The sequence below is a fragment of the Stylophora pistillata genome, chromosome 3, assembly GCF_964205215.1.
Source record: "Stylophora pistillata chromosome 3, jaStyPist1.2, whole genome shotgun sequence".
Classification (NCBI taxonomy): domain Eukaryota; kingdom Metazoa; phylum Cnidaria; class Anthozoa; order Scleractinia; family Pocilloporidae; genus Stylophora; species Stylophora pistillata.
Window position 1 is genome coordinate 17330456 of NC_142521.1, and position 16368 is coordinate 17346823.

Genomic DNA, 16368 nt, shown 5'->3' on the forward strand with positions numbered 1-16368 from the left:
TCTGCGGAAACATTTGAAACAGTGTTGTGAATGTCCATTTCACATTCCATCTAATGCCTGGTTACTAAGCTTGGAATGTTCTGCTCAAGTTCTTGTTGTAATGCAAAAATCTATGGAAAAACTGTGTTGAATGAAGAAATTCCTGTCAACAAATACCAGAAAAAGACCAATCATATGTCAAAGTTGGTAGAAATGACATTCATGATATTAAAGTACTAAAATTATGGGTAACATTCTGTAACAGCACCCGTGCGCCTCAATTTCCGCGGTATTTTTAGTTTCTTTTTATAGCTTTTACCACATTTTACGTCACAATGACTCTCCGCTAGTTATCACCTGACTCTACCTTATATACTGCAAACACTTGTGTAATTTCCATAAGGCTCACAGAAATTCCACGGGCAACTTGAAACAACTTTGAGTTACATCAGGGAACCTCCGACTATTGCTGTTTAACTCAGAACCTTCAAGAGCGTTTGCCCCAACACGTCCTACCAAACAGGTTACTGTAAAAGTTGGCACAGCCTTGTGGAAACTGTGAGGCGTTAGTTTTCTTAGTTTCATGGATCTCTTTGCCAAAGGAGCTGATGCCGCTACACACTCTGAAGTATTTTCCATTGCAATGCTAATGATGAATTTACGTTTGATGAACAGTGGATGAACAAGACTTCTCTGGACTCGACTTTGGATTTCTTTTGATTTCTATCAAAAAATATTTTTCCAAGATTTGACTCGCTAAATTCGGGGTGCAGCTTATCTGTGGGGGCGGCTTACCTGCGGGTGCAGCTTATCTGCAGGTGCGGCTTATCTGCGGGTGCGGTTTATCTCCGGGTGCGGTTTATCTGCGGGTGCAGCTCATCCGCGGGCTTTTACAGTATATTGTTGAGAGTCTGAAACCTGATGAAGATCAGAATGTTCACACTTTCAAGTTCCATGTTTTTGCCCACACAGGTTTGAAGCTAAGAGATTCAGTCTCTCTTTTTAGTAGGGTCTCACTGTAAAGTGAGCAGGTTCAAAGTCTCAATCAGGTTTGTTCCAACTGTTTCAAAGCTATTGCACTCTTTCTTAAAAGTACCCCTACTTTCTGGACAATTGGCCACATAGTGCCTATGCATACCCAGCAACTCCAGGTAACACTAGGTTTGGGCTTCGGGAATAATACAATGGAGGGAAAGGAGGGAAAGGAGAGAAAGGAGGGAAAGGAGGGAAAGGAAGCAAAGCATGTTACTCTTGCCAAATTTACTAACAACAACTAGTTTAACAACAGATGGAATCAGGTTTTTAAGCACAAGTACATTTCATTATTCTGGTTACGAGAAGATGGGTGCGATGAAACTGTGTACAAACACACTTTACATGTATATATACCTAAGAGCTGTTTTACCAGTGACTTTTGCTTCTGTAGTCAACTTAAAAATGTTGATGAAGAGAAGTGTAGTTTTTGTTTCCAACGCTTTAAAAACTTAGTTTCGGACTGTGTTCGTCAAGGTTAAACCACACTTGAGGCTAAAAAAGCAATAGAATACCTTAACGGTGGCCTGTAATGTAATAGTTTCTTAAAATTTGCAAACTGCAGACACAAATATAACTATTTTATTGTTATGACCGTTACGATATTTGCATATTTTACTTGATTGACTTGCCGCATCCTTTCTGTTAATTACCTAATTTGGTAATTAAAGTTAGTTGTTAAAAAGCATATGGTCTGGACTTGGTTGTTTAACATGGTGTCAGGAGTGAAGATGCCGATTTTAACCTGACTTACATCGCAACTCAGCAGTAAAATTACGTTACCGACCAAAGGAAACACTCCAAAGCAGTTGTTAGTTTAAGCAGATCAATCGCCGAATTAACTGCAAACAAACAAACACTGTAACACAACATGTGGGATACCGAACAAGAGCAACCCACATCAAGCGCCACGAACGCTCCAACACCTGGGACCAACACACAAGCCGTTGTGGTTTCTGCCACGTTCGTTCCATAGAATTTCCCTGTGCTAGCACTGATGGTTTGCCAAAGAAATCTTGTAACTGGGAGTTCTTCTGTCAACAATGGTTGAGGTCACACTTGGCCCTTTTTTACCATAGTAAAGTTAAGTTTACCATATTTACGTCAATTTGTAGTGTGACCAATGATTTTCGCTTTACTATGGTAAATGTAATTGGAGTGTGTCGCGATAGCAACCGCGGCAGGATGAAGAAAAGTTAACCATGGTAAAACGACCTGAAAAGGCATGGTTTATCACGCGTTTATCTAAACTTTGTTTATTTAAGTGACAGCTTGTCTACTCTCTTAGCATGGAAGGTCTAAAAGCTCCGGAAGAATGAAATAGTTGCGCTATTTCTATTCACGCGCTTTTTTCTTGTCTTCGGATCACGACGATCAACGCAGAAGCAACGTTAGACCCGGTTGTAAAACTTACCCAACGAAAGTCGCTGAAATATGTCAGACAAATTCAATTCAGAGTAAGTTAATGCTTTTACAATTGTTTCCTCTTCAAATGCCGCTTTTTTTTGTTCAAGCTGCTTAATTTGCGTTAGACTGCGTTTAGCTTGTGGTAAACGCTGTTTTCGATTGTAATCCTTTACTTAAATCTTTCAGCTTTCCATCTCGACGTTTCACAATTCCATCAGCTGCATTTGTAGATGATCGACCTCCTTTCCAATGCACACCTTACGTTTTCGGCCAACAGGAAAACAGTGTTTTTCCAGAATTTAATGTCCGTGGCATTGCCCCACAGTATCCGCTCAATTTTCCTTTTCACCCCTCAACAGCAGCTTTGCCAAGAAACGATTTAGCTGTGGACCCGGCGTATTCCGCAGAAAGTGCCAAAAAATCCACTTTAACCGAGCAGTCACGCATTCGTTGGAGTGATGGAGAGGTTACGTTGCTTATTCCAATTAACGGCGAGGAGTACCCTAGACGAGAAAGGGGAAAAAGCCTGGAGACGATGTGGGAAAGGATAGCAGCACGACTTGTCGCCGAAAGTAAAGAAATAAATGATTTTATCAGGGATAAGTCAGCAAAAAATTGCCGTGATAAAATAAACAACCTCAACAAAAAATACAAGACAGTCAAGGATAAAAGCAAACTAACAGGAGAAGGCAGCGAGGGCATTAAATCATTCCCAGAATTTGATGCTCTGGATGAAATTTGGGGGACAAGGGATTCAGTAAATCCCAAATACGTCGTGGAGGCAGGTACGTCCCACACTCCAACGACTCCTGTACTGAGTCCGAGTTCCTCCTCGGGTGGAAGTGCAAGTAACACAACGGCAAGTCGCGAGTCTGAAGTAGATGAAGAGTCACCCCTGTCGCAGGCACTGGTTAGAAGTGGAGCTCGACGGGGAAAAGGGAAAGAACTAGTTGTGCAGCCGGGAAAACGCGCTCGACCTGGAGATGACGATGACGATGCCTTAACAGACGATGATGAACTAGAACAAGCAAAACGGCTATTTTTCAAACACAAGAAAAAGCCAGGCTCAAAGAAAAAAAAAACCAAGCAGAGTAAAAAGGACGACGAACGTGCTAAGGATCAAAACAAGGAAGAGGACATGCTGAAGGAGCTAATCAAGGCACAAACAGAGGCTGCAAAGAGAGCAGAAGAGGAAAAGAAGGAACTTTTCCAATATCTTAGGGAGTCTGACAACCGTACCTAAGAGCTTGTGCTTGGTGCGATACGGGAATTAGGCGTAATCCTCAAAAAATGAAAGTTAGACCTTTCTTTTTCCTCTTGTTTACAAGGTTCTTTTTCGTTTTATTGTTGTTGTTTTTTACCGTTACAGTTGCAGTTACAGTTTTGTTCCAGAGCTTTTGAACAATTTGCGAATGGAGTTTCCCAATTAATTTTTTTTTCAGACTAAATATATAGGCAGGAATGGAAAGTAATAATCCACAGTTTGACCATAATCGTGACAACACTTTTTCATGAGTATAAATGTTATGAATGGAGTTAAGCAAGAACTCATCAATAATTTCAGATTTGTCCGTTTAATAAAAGGACAGTCTATATAAAAAAAATGAGTTCATTCAGCGAGAAATGCAGTTAGAGCTTGCCTTACAATTCGTCCCTGCCCGAATGCAATTTGATCGCCGTCATCATCCCCATCTTCATCATCTTCATCGTCGGAACTATGGTCATCTTCGAACTCGTCGGCCCTTAAAATGCAAATGTTGTGCAAAATACAACAGGTCAGGATAGTATGTGGAACTTTTGGTGTCTTTTCTTCAAGTGGCTTTAGTAGGCACCTCCAACGACACTTCAGCTTTCCAAAGGCCCTTTCAACTATTACCCTACTCTTGCTCAAAATCTTATTAAACTTGGCCTGATTTCGATTAAGGTTACGGGAATGGGGATAAGGACTAACCAGCCAGGGTAGTAAGGGGTAAGCAGAATCACCGATCAGAAGGGGGCGCACAGTTACTCCATTAATACGTTTAACTGGCTCAGTCAAAATAAGGTTATGCTCGGCTCTTTGGTACAGTGTACTAAGTCTCAATACTCTGGCATCGTGAATACTACCGGGCCATCCTGTGCTGACATCTATAAATTTACCAGTTGCATCGACTACTCCTTGCAAATTAATTGAATAGTTTTGCTTTCTGTTAAAATAATCTGCATGATTAACATGGGGTGCTTTTATGGCGATATGAGATCCATCTATTGCTCCAACAACATTTGGAAATCCAGCTAAACTTTCACTCCTCCTCATAGCCAGTGTAACATCAAGCGGATCATCTGGGAACTGTATAAAATCGTCCTTGTGGCGTATTAAGGCTTCCATAAAGTTTTCACATATCTTTATTACAGTAGATTTTCCTTGTCCGAATGTTATTCCCGTCGTTCTATATGAATTGCCGGTTCCCATTCTCCATAACGCAATTGCCACACGCTTGTTCAAAGCAACAGCCTTTCGGAAGCGAGTGTTTTGCCTTGAAAGGTCTGGTCCAACCAGCTGGCAAATGTAATCAAATGTCTCCTTTGTGACGCGAAAGTCATTTTTCCACAAGGTAGAGAAGACTGGATTCTGGTACATCTCTTCAAACCAACCCTGTGGTCTGGGATATACCCACGCCGCTCTTCGTCGCCGCACACAAGTATGTCTTATCCTCCTAATTCTTCTGGCGAGAAGAGCAGAGATTAAATCATGCTGCCTTCTCTTACGAAGAAAATACATGTTCAGGGCAATAAACCTGAACCTTTGAGCTTTCCGGATAGCAATTATAACAAGAAGAATAGCAACTATCATAAAGAGCGAGCGTTCAGAATCCATGGCGCAAAGGGGAAACAGAACATTTCTTTTCCCAGACAACGTAACGCAAGTAAAACATGGAATGTCTGAACTTGTTTGTCTTTCTTATCAAATTGCAATTTGATTGACACTCTTTGGACAAAAATCCATCTGGGAAATGTTTAAGTCAACAAGCACAATTTACTATGGTCAACTTTTGTTTACTTACTTTTACCATAGTAAAAGCCCTTTACCACAGTTAAGTTTCTAATGTGACCTCAACCAATGGGAGGATTATGAAGTTGCGACCGGCCTCAATAAACAAGATTCAAAGATAAGATTAGCATCGTTTCACTCTGTGACGGGCAAAGACTGTCTTCAGACTTTTCTTAATATCAGTATTTCAACTGAGGAGAGGAACAATGTTCAAGCATGCATGGGTGTGTTGGAAAACTACTTCAAACCGAAACGCAACATTGTTTACGAGCTGTTTATTTTCAATTCGTGTGAGGAAAATTCAGGAGAGTCAGCAGAAAGATTTGACACTCGTCTACGGAAATATGCCTTGTCATGTGAATTTGGCTCACTTAATCCACTGACGCCTGTGCCGCCCATAACTGCCCGTGCGAAAAGCTCCTGGATTCCCTGTGCCGCCCGTAACCGCCCAAATAAAGCGCGTGAGGACTACGTCCTCTCCCTACTCTCCCTTAGGGTATTTAGTTATTCTGTTGTCATAGAGATAAATAGGGGTAATTAGCCAATCATTTGCCGTCTTTTGCGCATATTTTGACAGCTGATGAGACGCCCACAAGGTAAGGATTTCTAAAAATTTTTTTTCATGCGTGCGATCGAAAATGGCGGAGAACAATGAGAGAGACCCCGATATTCCGGCTGTTTTTGATGACTCAGAGGATGAAGGAAGCTTTGATGGGTTTGAACCTAGACGTAGTAATAATGATAGCGGTAGTGATGTAGATCTTGAAGGCTTGGAGGACGACAGTGGCGGCCCTGCACCTGGAGGTACCGATGACGAAGAAGAAGAAGCTCGATGGACTGACCATCTCAGCGGCTTCCCCATCACGGACTTCACAGCAGAAACTGGCCTTAATTTTAACTTCCCTTACATTCCTAAGCCTTTAGATTACTTTGTAGAGTTTGTAGATGATGATTTATGGGATTTGATTGTCGAAGAAACAAATCGCAACGCTCATCAAAGACTTTCAAATTCACCCGAGCGCCTCGCAAATTTCGTTCCTGTTACACGTGCAGAGATCAAGGCATTTTTTGGAGTAAACATAGTTACAGGTATCCATAGTTTCCCTCAGTTAGCGTTATATTGGTCATCTGATGAGTATTTTGGAAACCAGGGCATTAAGAAGGTTATGAGCAAGAATAGGTTTGAAGAGATTAGTTGTTACTTGAATTTTAGTGATTCAAGTGTAGAGCCCGCTCGGGGAACACCAGGGTTTGATCGCCTTTATAAGATTAGACGGATATTTGACTCTATTTTGGGTAATTGCCAAACGAAGTTTAAACCGACTAAGAATCTTTCTGTAGATGAGGGCATCATCGGTTTTAAGGGGAGGTTATCTTTCAGGCAATACATGCCAGCAAAACCTACTAAGTACGGAATTAAAGTGTGGATGGCGGCCGATTCGAGTAACGGGTACGTTTTGAATTTTGATGTGTACCTTGGTAAAGAAGCCGACGGCTGTCGTCGTATTCATGGGTTAGGTTATGATGTAGTGACCAAGTTAATCAGACCTTTTATGAATAGAAATCATCATGTATTCTTCGATAATTTTTTCACATCAACTAAGCTATTAGAACATTTAGAAGCAAATGATACATACGCCTGCGGGACTGTAAGATCCAATCGTAAAGACTTGCCACAATGTGCAAAAGAGAAACTGCGGGTTGGGGAGAAGTTAGTTCGTCAGTTGGGATGTCAGTGGTATGGCAACTAATGTAAGTCCTCTGGCCGATGATGTTGAAGTTAATCGGGGTGATAGGGAAGTTCCAAGACCAGTTGTTATTGATTTGTACAACAGCTGTATGGGGGGTGTTGATCGCGCCGATCAATTGCGCGAATATTATTCAGTAGGTCGTTCTTCCAGCAAGTGGTATTGGTATATATTTTGGTTCCTTATCGACATAGCTAGAAGTAATGCCTTTGAACTTTGTAATTACCATCAGTTAAGCCAAGGGATGGGTAAGCTTAGGCAATTGAAGTTTAGGACAGAGTTAGCAAAACAGTTGATTGGGGGATACTCGACTAGGTTGTCTGCGGCACAATCATCCAAGCGCCGTAAGATTGAAGCTCATGATCTTCAGGAGGGGAATGAAGGGAAACATTTTAGTGATAAAATTAAGGGAAGAAAAAGGAAATGTGTTCAGTGTAAGAGGGAATGTGTTCAGTGTAAGAGGGTGGGTACAAAAACTCCCAAAGGTCGCCCTGTAGAAACTACATTTGAATGCGTGCAGTGCGGCGTAGCTCTTTGTAAGGAAGTTTGCTTTGCAGATTATCACATGTTGTAAATTTATATACGTTTCGCTGTATCCTGCATCTCCTGAGTCCTCATCATTCAAGTGTCGATACAACCTTAAAAGAAACTCGAATAATAAAGTGTAGTACTTACCGTAATGATTAGTATTACTGAGTTTAACCGTGTTTTGTATTTAGGAATTATTGGCATTTCCGGTTTTGCCGTGACAATTTGTTTACATTAGTCGAGCGAGAAAATTGTGATGTACGATTCTCGTTTTCGGTTTTTTTTCTGAGAGATTATCTGGCTTCTATTTGACTTCATCTTATTTGGTATTTGGCATTTAATTTTGCCCCATAAACATAATAGAAATCTTGTTAAAAACATGGTTTGTGTTCGTCGTCATCATCAATTACACAATTTGCTTATCTTTTGCTGTGAAAATCAATTTTGGCATTTTACCCCGCTTTACAAATTATCAGTTCTCTTATATTACGCAATATTTCTTGGTAAATTAGCTGCAAATTTATCTCATTGTAAATGCTCTAAGTTTCTTGATGACTTGTTTAGTTTGGCTTGAATAATTGGCGAGTTAACACATTTCACTTTCCTTTCCAAAGGAAAACAATTTCGGGATTTTGTTGCGCGGTAGAAAAAGAATTAATTTTTTACTTTTAGATTGGTTGGGGACATTGATTTGAGGTCTTTTGCCATTTTTATTTGATAGTTTGGCCGCTGATTTATCTGACTTGAAATAATCAAAGTCTTGAAACCTGATCTTGTGTGTATGTTTACTGCGCATATGGATTACTTTTAGCGCTCGCGCTCACTCTGAAATGTTAAAAAATCGCCAGGGACGTAGGGGTAGATCGCTGGAAATTTCATTCAGGCGTCATTGGGTTAATGATGACTTAAGGTGGTACGATACTAAAAAAAATGCAATTTTTGTTGAAAATGAGTCTATTTTTTTTCCATTCGATTTCACTTCTAAAGGCTTTTGTTTAATAGCCCCAAATGTCTTTTTGTGAATAATTTGTCAGGAAATAGTAATAAAATGCAATTTCTAAGGCACTGTTGTTCCGTTGCCATGGAAACGCATTTTTAAATGCGTCCTTTTAGGGCCTAAAAGTGCGATTTCCTCCCAGATCAAAGCAAGCTGATTGCGTCTTGAGTAAGCTATTGGGAGACTGGGGCCCAACAATGACTTTCGGCCTCGTTTTGATATATTTCGGTGAACAGCCGTTATTATCAATCATTCAGTTGTGAATTTTCGCAAGTGAGAGAGCTTCAATCATCAAAATGCCGAAATTTTCGTCTCAGAGACGCAAGAAGCGCAAATTTTATGGAAATCGCTTTTCAAATAGTCCAAGAATTAACGAAGAAGAGTCGATTGTTGTTGAAAGCGCTTCGAGTGGGATACGTGAATCCACAGACGGCATTTCACATGATCAGAGCGAAGCGAAGGAATCTTCGGCTTCGTATCGAAAGCTTCAATCAACTTCCCAAGAAGACAAACCCAAGCCTAAGCTGATCAAGGTAGATAAAGAGGAAACCAGTCCATCCATTACAGGGTTCAGGTTCTGTGATATGGAGGTGCTATCATCCGTTTTTTCTTTGCTACATTGTGGCGAATGCGGCAATTTCAGTCTTTTGTTTATGGAAGATAATTTGAAACGGAAGGGATGTGCGTCAACTTTGCGTTTGCTGTGCGAGCAGTGTGGATGGAAACATTCATTTTGCACATCAAAAAAGCAAGGAAAGAGTTTTGAAGTAAATCGGCGAATCGTTTATGGTATGAGAACTCTTGGAAAGGGTTATGCTGGTGCAAGGAAATTCTGCACAATTATGAACATGCCTCCACCTCCAAATGAGAAAGCTTTCCTCAGCAACTCGCGCGTAATCGGCCGTCACATGAAAGCGATTGCAAAGGAAACAATGAAAAAGGCAGGAGAAGAAGTTTTATCTCTCAAGAAGGATGTAAATTCTTCTGAAGGTCTACCTGTGAACTGTGGTGTTTCTTGTGACGGAACATGGCAAAAGAGAGGCTACTCGTCATGCAATGGTTGTGTGACTGTCATATCTATGGACACAGGAAAGGTTCTTGATGTGGAGGCCCTAAGTCAAGGATGCAAACAGTGTGAGCGGCATGAACAAATGGACAAGAATTCTCTCGAATATCAGATGTGGAGAGCTGATCACACCACTTGCAAGTCAAATTTCCAGGGATCAGCACCTGCTATGGAACCAAAGGGTGCAGAGCGCATATTTCAAAGGTCTGTTGAGCTGCACAATCTCAGGTACACTGAATTTTATGGGGATGGGGACAGCAAGAGTTTTTCCAGGATAAAGAATATTTATCAAGATGCTGGAATTTTAGTGGAAAAGAAAGAATGCATTGGTCATGTGCAGAAGAGGGTTGGAACTGCACTTCGCAAATTAAAACGTGACAATCCAGGCCTTGGAGGCAGAGGGAAACTCACAGATAGTCTAATTGATAAACTGCAGAACTATTATGGCATTGCCATAAGGTGCAATGTTGGAAATTTGGCTGGAATGAAGAAAGCTATCCATGCTAGCCTCATGCATTGTGCCTCAAGTGAGGCACGCCCACTTCATGACCACTGCCCAACAGGTAGTGCAAGTTGGTGCACGTATCAAAAGGACAAAGCCAACCATACGAATCTCTTTAAGCATGGACCTGGCCTTCCTTTACCTGTTATTGCCAAGCTAAAGCCTGAATATATTCGACTTAGTGAGAACAACTTATTGCAGAAGTGCTTACATGGCAAGACACAAAATCAAAATGAGTCTTTGAATGGCATGGTATGGCAAAGGATTCCAAAAGAAATTTATGTTGGAAGGGAGACATTAGAATTAGGACTTTATGATGCTGTTTCTTATTTTAATATTGGTTCAATGAGTATTATTAAGCTTTTCCAAGCCCTTGGTATTCCTTCTGGCAAATATACCGAGGAGGGTTGCAGACTCCAAGACCAGCTTAGAGTTAATATTGCGCAACATAAAAGCAAAGCTACTACCAAGAAGCGACGCAAAGTGATTAGGGGCCTTAAAAAACGAAAAGATGACCATAATAAGCAAACTGAAGGAGTCAGCTATGGCCCTGGTCAGTTTTGAACAATTCAATTCATGGAAACTGTGTTCAAGTCTTGAAAAAATCAGTTTAAATACTTTAAACCAGTTTTCTCTCAATTTCGAATTTTATGAAACTACCGACACGCTAGCAAAGATAACTTTCCAGCGTTTTATTCAATTCTTCTCATTTTTGGAGTGAGAGATCTCAGTATATTTTTGCATGCAATGAACTAGAAACATACACTTAGGTGCGTCTTTTCTTGTTAAATGACCAAAATGAGATTGCTCATCTTATCAATTCCTGAAAGTTGTTGTGTTTTCTTTAATATTTTCCATTCTATGACTGAGAGGTGTTTCTGTAGTTCATTGCATGCAGGTGCATGTAAAGATCATTGTCTAAAAATTTTGTGAATTTTTAATCTAATGTTAAAGAGTTATGACTGTTCTTGTTTGGTTGCCCACCGGGGAGCATCATTTGCTAATTCTCAGCAGCAATAATAAAATATCAAGTCAAAAACTGCAAAAATACAGTTGTCTCCATGTGTCAATTTAGGTGATATAGATAACTTTTTGTAAAAAAACATGAAAAAATGTTGATTTTTTGAGGGTTGTACCACCTTAATCCACAGCAGATTAGTCATTGGCCTTCTCGATAAAGGTACTAAAAGGAAACTCCCACGAGAGAAATCCCTTGCACTTAATAAAGCACTCGACATTGCCTGTTCTGACAAAATTACCAGCCAACAGTTGGTGTCCATAACATGCGACAGTGGAGCAACAAAGGAAGTAAACTTAGTTGAAAAACAAAAAGGAAAAAATTTCAAGAAGCAGCCAAGTGGGAAAGACAGACGAGGAAAGAAGAGAGAGGGAACCCCAAACAAGAACAAGCATTCTGGAAATGAAAAGTGTAAATTCTGTGGTAAACAACGACGTCACACCAAAAGGCAGGATTGACTGGCGTACAATCAGAAATGCAGTTTCTGTCAAAAATGGCTAAACGATTTGAGCATTACATTCTGGAATAAAACTGTCCAAGTACTGTCTGATCACAAGCCTCTAATGACAATATTTTCAAAACCAATCCTCACAAGCCCCCAACCAGACAGGACACTTCTCTTCAAACATTGATGTCGCTGATCATGAGTGGATGGCCTAATGACAAATTAAAGACCCCTCTGTGTGCACGTCAATACTGGCCTAGACGAACTAACCACGCGAATGGAATAGTGTATTGTGGAACAAGAGTCATTATTCCAGTCTCCATGAGAGGAGAAATGACAACCAGAGCACATCGCTCACATTTGGGATTCCAGTACACAAACAGCTCTGCTAGAGACATGTATTGGCCAAGAATGACTGCTGATCTAACTGGAGCAGTTCAAAGATGTGAAATCTGCCAGCAGACCAGACATGACCTAGCGAATGAGCTGTTAATGACCTACCCAATTCCAAACCTGCTTTGGCAAATTGTCGCTAGCGATCGCTTTGAACGAGATGGCAGCCATTATCTGATCATAGTCGACCTCTACTCAGATTAAATTGAGATAAAACAGCTGAACTCACTCTTCTCAACCACTTTGATTAAACAGCTCAAGCAAATCTTTCCCCTTCACGGAATCCCTGTCACGTTAATCTCTGACAACAGTCCTAATTATGCTTCTGGGGAAATCACTGACTTCACTCTTGACTGGGACATCCAACATTTCACTTCCAGTCCCCATCACCCAAAGGCAAATGGCAAGGCTGAATCAGTAGTTAAGATAATGAAGTCCATTATCAGCAAAGGCAACAAACAAGGAACAGTTCTATGGAAATCTATCCTAGAATGGAGAAATTCACCCACTCCCTCTATAGGCAGTTCCCCAGTCCAACGCCTTATGTCACACAGAACAAGATTATTCCTACAGTGCAAGGAATTGCTGTACAAATCTGAAGTACAGTCCACTGTAACAGCCCAAGTGATAGCTTACTAAGCACTACCATGACCGAAGTGCCAAACAGCTACCCAGTCTAGTAGTTGGACAGCCACTGTGAGTCAAAGCACATCCTCAACACCCCTGCAGCAATTGGAAGCCTGGAGTTATTCTAGAGAATATAGCTCCTTGCAGTTACCTGGTGGAAGTGAATGGATTACCCATCGCAGAGATCATATTCACCTACGTGATGCTATCCAGTCCCAGACAGACAATCTGTCTGTTCAATTGCCACAATCAATTTTTTTTCTATTTTCAAGGGCATTATAGATAAAAAAAGCAGATAACAATCTCCCTCAATGGATGGTCCTGCAAATATGCAACATTCAAAAACATTAACTCAGAACCCATCAAACAATAAACCAGGCATTCAACTGAGAAAATGATAAGTCTATTGCCCATATAGGTTACTGATGAGTGCATGAACTTCAATGGAATGTATTGGACAAGATTAAGGGTCATAAAACGCAAGTGCATGCTAACGATATAGTGTCAACATTCTTTCCTTTTTGAAATTCCTCGGTGGCATCCTGTGCACGTGTCCTGGATGGTTTTTTGCACAAGGGCCACTTTTGTGTTCTTGAATTGGGACTATACAAATGCTGTCAAATGAGAAGCAAGATATATACTTAGATTAGATACTTAGATAGATTAGTTTGTGATATATCTTAAATATAGTAATACTAACAAAAGGTTGCCACTCATTGGAACCCAAAAAATTCCCTGACTTTTCTGACTTTTCACTGACCTCAAAACATTTTTCACTGACCTTGAATTAAATTAATTACCAAATTATCGAAAGTGCAGTGCACAAAATATTATTAGCACAGAGTTAAGCAGGGTTTGATGGTTTGTTTTATTTCCTTGGGGTGCACAACTCAAATATAAAATGGCTAAGGCTAAAGACATGCAGGGAACGATTTACGAAATTTCTCGGAATAGCATAGTTCTATTGTTCTATGATACACTTTTCCATCGCTTTTAAGCTTTCTATCCGATTTGCTACACTTGATCGACTACTTCACAAACCTCTGTGGAACCCTCAAATCAACATTCCCCTACTTTTCACTGACTTTGATGAGAACTAAGATTTTCCTTGACTTTTTGCAAAATTCCTCAGTAACTCTTCTCTGACCTTGAAAAATTTGCGGGGTTTAAAGACAGATGTAAGGAAAATTAAAAACACGATCACCCACTTTTCAGCTTACCTTTATATATCCCACTCAATTTTAAATAGGGAAATGCTTGGGCCTCCATATTACCCTCACCTTTCAACGTTTGTGCAGATTTTGGAAAGATTTTCGTATAACCCCCTACCAATCAAAAACAAAGCTGTAGTCCCAAAGGAAATACGTTGTTTTTCCTCTGCTTTCCTTTATCCAAGAATTGAATGCATAATCAAGTATGGGGATATAATACGGAAGTCTTGTCCAGATTTTTATATTACAGACGTTTTTTGACATTGCGTACAAACACTTCTCGCCCTGTTTGCCCCGTTTCCAAAATGGCGGATTTTAATAAACAGTTTTATAATAATAAACAGTGTAACGTGGAGAAACACTTAGCTAGCAGCTAGTTTACAGCTTTTCCACGAAACAACTTAAACAAATAATTCAAATTGAAAATAAAATTGTTAAGAATCCCAACTGGCCGAAGGCAAACCAGTTAGCTATATTTCAAGCACGGCCGAGGATTTGAAATTCAGGGCTAATCCAAGTAGTCGCCAAGGCGGGACTTGAACCCAGGAGCGACAGATTGCAAGTCTGACACACTGACCACTCGACCATGCTGCCCTCCTTTTACCGCGAAAAGATCTATTGCAGCATGGAAAAGCAAACACTGTACTGTCCTTTGTTATTTAGTGGCCTCTGTAATGACATCAATGAAAACAAACGGAAATTTCGGCTCATCCTCGGTGTAAAAACCTGTAAAGCTCACGAGTGATGTAAAACAAACACAACAAAGCATTAAAAACAAAAGCGTACTGCAAAACAATTCCTCATGACACAAAGAAAACCTCATCAGGTTTTTATACCGAGGATGACCCGAAATTTCACGCTCTCAAAACATGCCGAAGGTAGCGAATCTTTATGGCAAAGTTGAATCCACAATCGGCCTAGCTTTCAAACAAAATTCCTCTGGAACCAAGGTACAGCGGAAAGCATTTATTCGCAGCTAAGACAACTATCCATATAACGCAGTTAATTTTGCATGACTTACCAAAGCCGTTAGCGAAGCGAGAAGGCGCCTTTGTTTTTCTCATTATGAGAAAAGTTGTCCAAAATGGGAGGACACTAGCGAAATTTATCCGATGAAACAATGCTTCGGCACTTGCGACTCAAAAACTCCCGCTCTTGTTGACGCTCTTGTCTAGTCACATGAATATTACCACGTGATGCGTGCCCTCAGGCATTGTGGTCTTTCGTGATGAGAGGGCATGCACTTTACATGCCATGTAAAATGGTGGAACGTTAAGAAGGCGAGATGGCCACAACATTCATCGAAGAGAAGTATCCCTTCAAAAACCCAAAAGCACTTTTTATCGACAGCAGGATAAAACGGTACAACTTACCTCAGATGAAGATGAGCAAACTCCCGAGGAAAGTGGGAATGTTTCGCTAGGAAATCGCAAATCAGAGTATTCAGATGACCGTGATGACAATTAATGCAGACTTGAGTATGTCGGAGACTATGTCAGATATGTCATTGCCTTCATCTCCGGACCATCAAGGAATGTCTTCGCCTGAAGACAACAGCGATGATATTTTGGACATGAATTGGAGCGGTGTCTCTGAAGGTGATGGAAGAAGCTGTCGTGAAAGCTTTTCAGATGATGAAGAGAAATCAGTTGGTGGCGACATCTCCAATCAAACAGAAATTTTTAAGGATCCCTTTGTGTACCCAGGTTCACTACTTAAACTGTCTGAGAGCGTTCTTTTGATCCTTACTTTGGTGGTTGCTCGCAATCTAAACGGAAATTGTCTTTTCGGTGTAATTGCTTTGATTAATTTGCACTGTATTCCTGGATTACTTAACAATTAAGTGTGTCAGCTCATTGAATGCTCTTAAAAAGTACTTTGCAGACTTGATACATGCATGGGCCATAAGGTAGAGCTGTACACAAGCCATGAGACCCACACCATCAGAGCTTATCCTTGGTATATGGTTTGCCTCTTTTAGCTACATGTATTTAAAGAATTAGTGGCACCGAAATTCAGGTATTTCTCTTTGGTATTTGTAGTTCAGAAGAATCTTACTTTTTATCAATTAATTTAAGCAATTTTGTTATGATGACAGCATAAATAACCCAGCCTAGCTTCACCAAAAACTTGGATTGCATTAATTCATTTGAGAGAAAGGTTCAAGCAAGATACATGAAAGCTATCGTTTAAGTAGAGGCTGATAGTTTCTAAAAGAAACTGTTTGGGGCTGCGTCAGTAGGGGCAACGAAATAATTTGAATATATCAACAAAGTTGAAATGGTAAATTGGCCACTCTTACGATTATAAAAGCTGACGTTATCATTTAAGTAGGATTGGCAAAATGTTAAATATTTAATAGTTCACGATCAGATCTGCATGCA

At 40.4% G+C, this 16368-nt stretch overlaps 2 protein-coding genes, 1 long non-coding RNA gene and 1 pseudogene across 3 annotated transcripts; 3 read left to right on the plus strand and 1 right to left on the minus strand.

Annotated features, from left to right (window-relative positions):
* Positions 1-1882: 1882 nt before the first annotated feature.
* LOC148734808 (uncharacterized) lies at positions 1883-12350 on the plus strand (annotated as a pseudogene).
* Positions 5843-7200, plus strand: LOC111342219 (piggyBac transposable element-derived protein 4). Its single transcript, XM_022949271.2, has one exon. It carries the CDS (start codon positions 6088-6090, stop codon positions 7198-7200), a length of 1113 nt encoding a protein of 370 aa, XP_022805006.2. The 5' UTR covers positions 5843-6087.
* Positions 8635-11092, plus strand: LOC148734809 (uncharacterized). Its single transcript, XM_088754702.1, has one exon. It carries the CDS (start codon positions 9019-9021, stop codon positions 10852-10854), a length of 1836 nt encoding a protein of 611 aa, XP_088610828.1. The 5' UTR covers positions 8635-9018; the 3' UTR covers positions 10855-11092.
* An 810-nt stretch (positions 12351-13160) lies between the features above and the next one.
* LOC148734810 (uncharacterized) lies at positions 13161-15561 on the minus strand. Its single transcript, XR_015999120.1, has 2 exons — positions 15006-15561; positions 13161-13387 (listed from the first exon to the last, which is right to left on the minus strand). It is a non-coding gene; the product is annotated as an uncharacterized LOC148734810 (long non-coding RNA).
* Between the last annotated feature and the right edge of the window lie 807 nt (positions 15562-16368).

Bases quoted from the DNA above. Each gene is read 5' to 3' on its own strand.
- LOC111342219 (XM_022949271.2), top strand. From the start codon at position 6,088: ATGGCGGAGAACAATGAGAGAGACCCCGATATTCCGGCTGTTTTTGAT.
- LOC148734809 (XM_088754702.1), top strand. From the start codon at position 9,019: ATGCCGAAATTTTCGTCTCAGAGACGCAAGAAGCGCAAATTTTATGGA.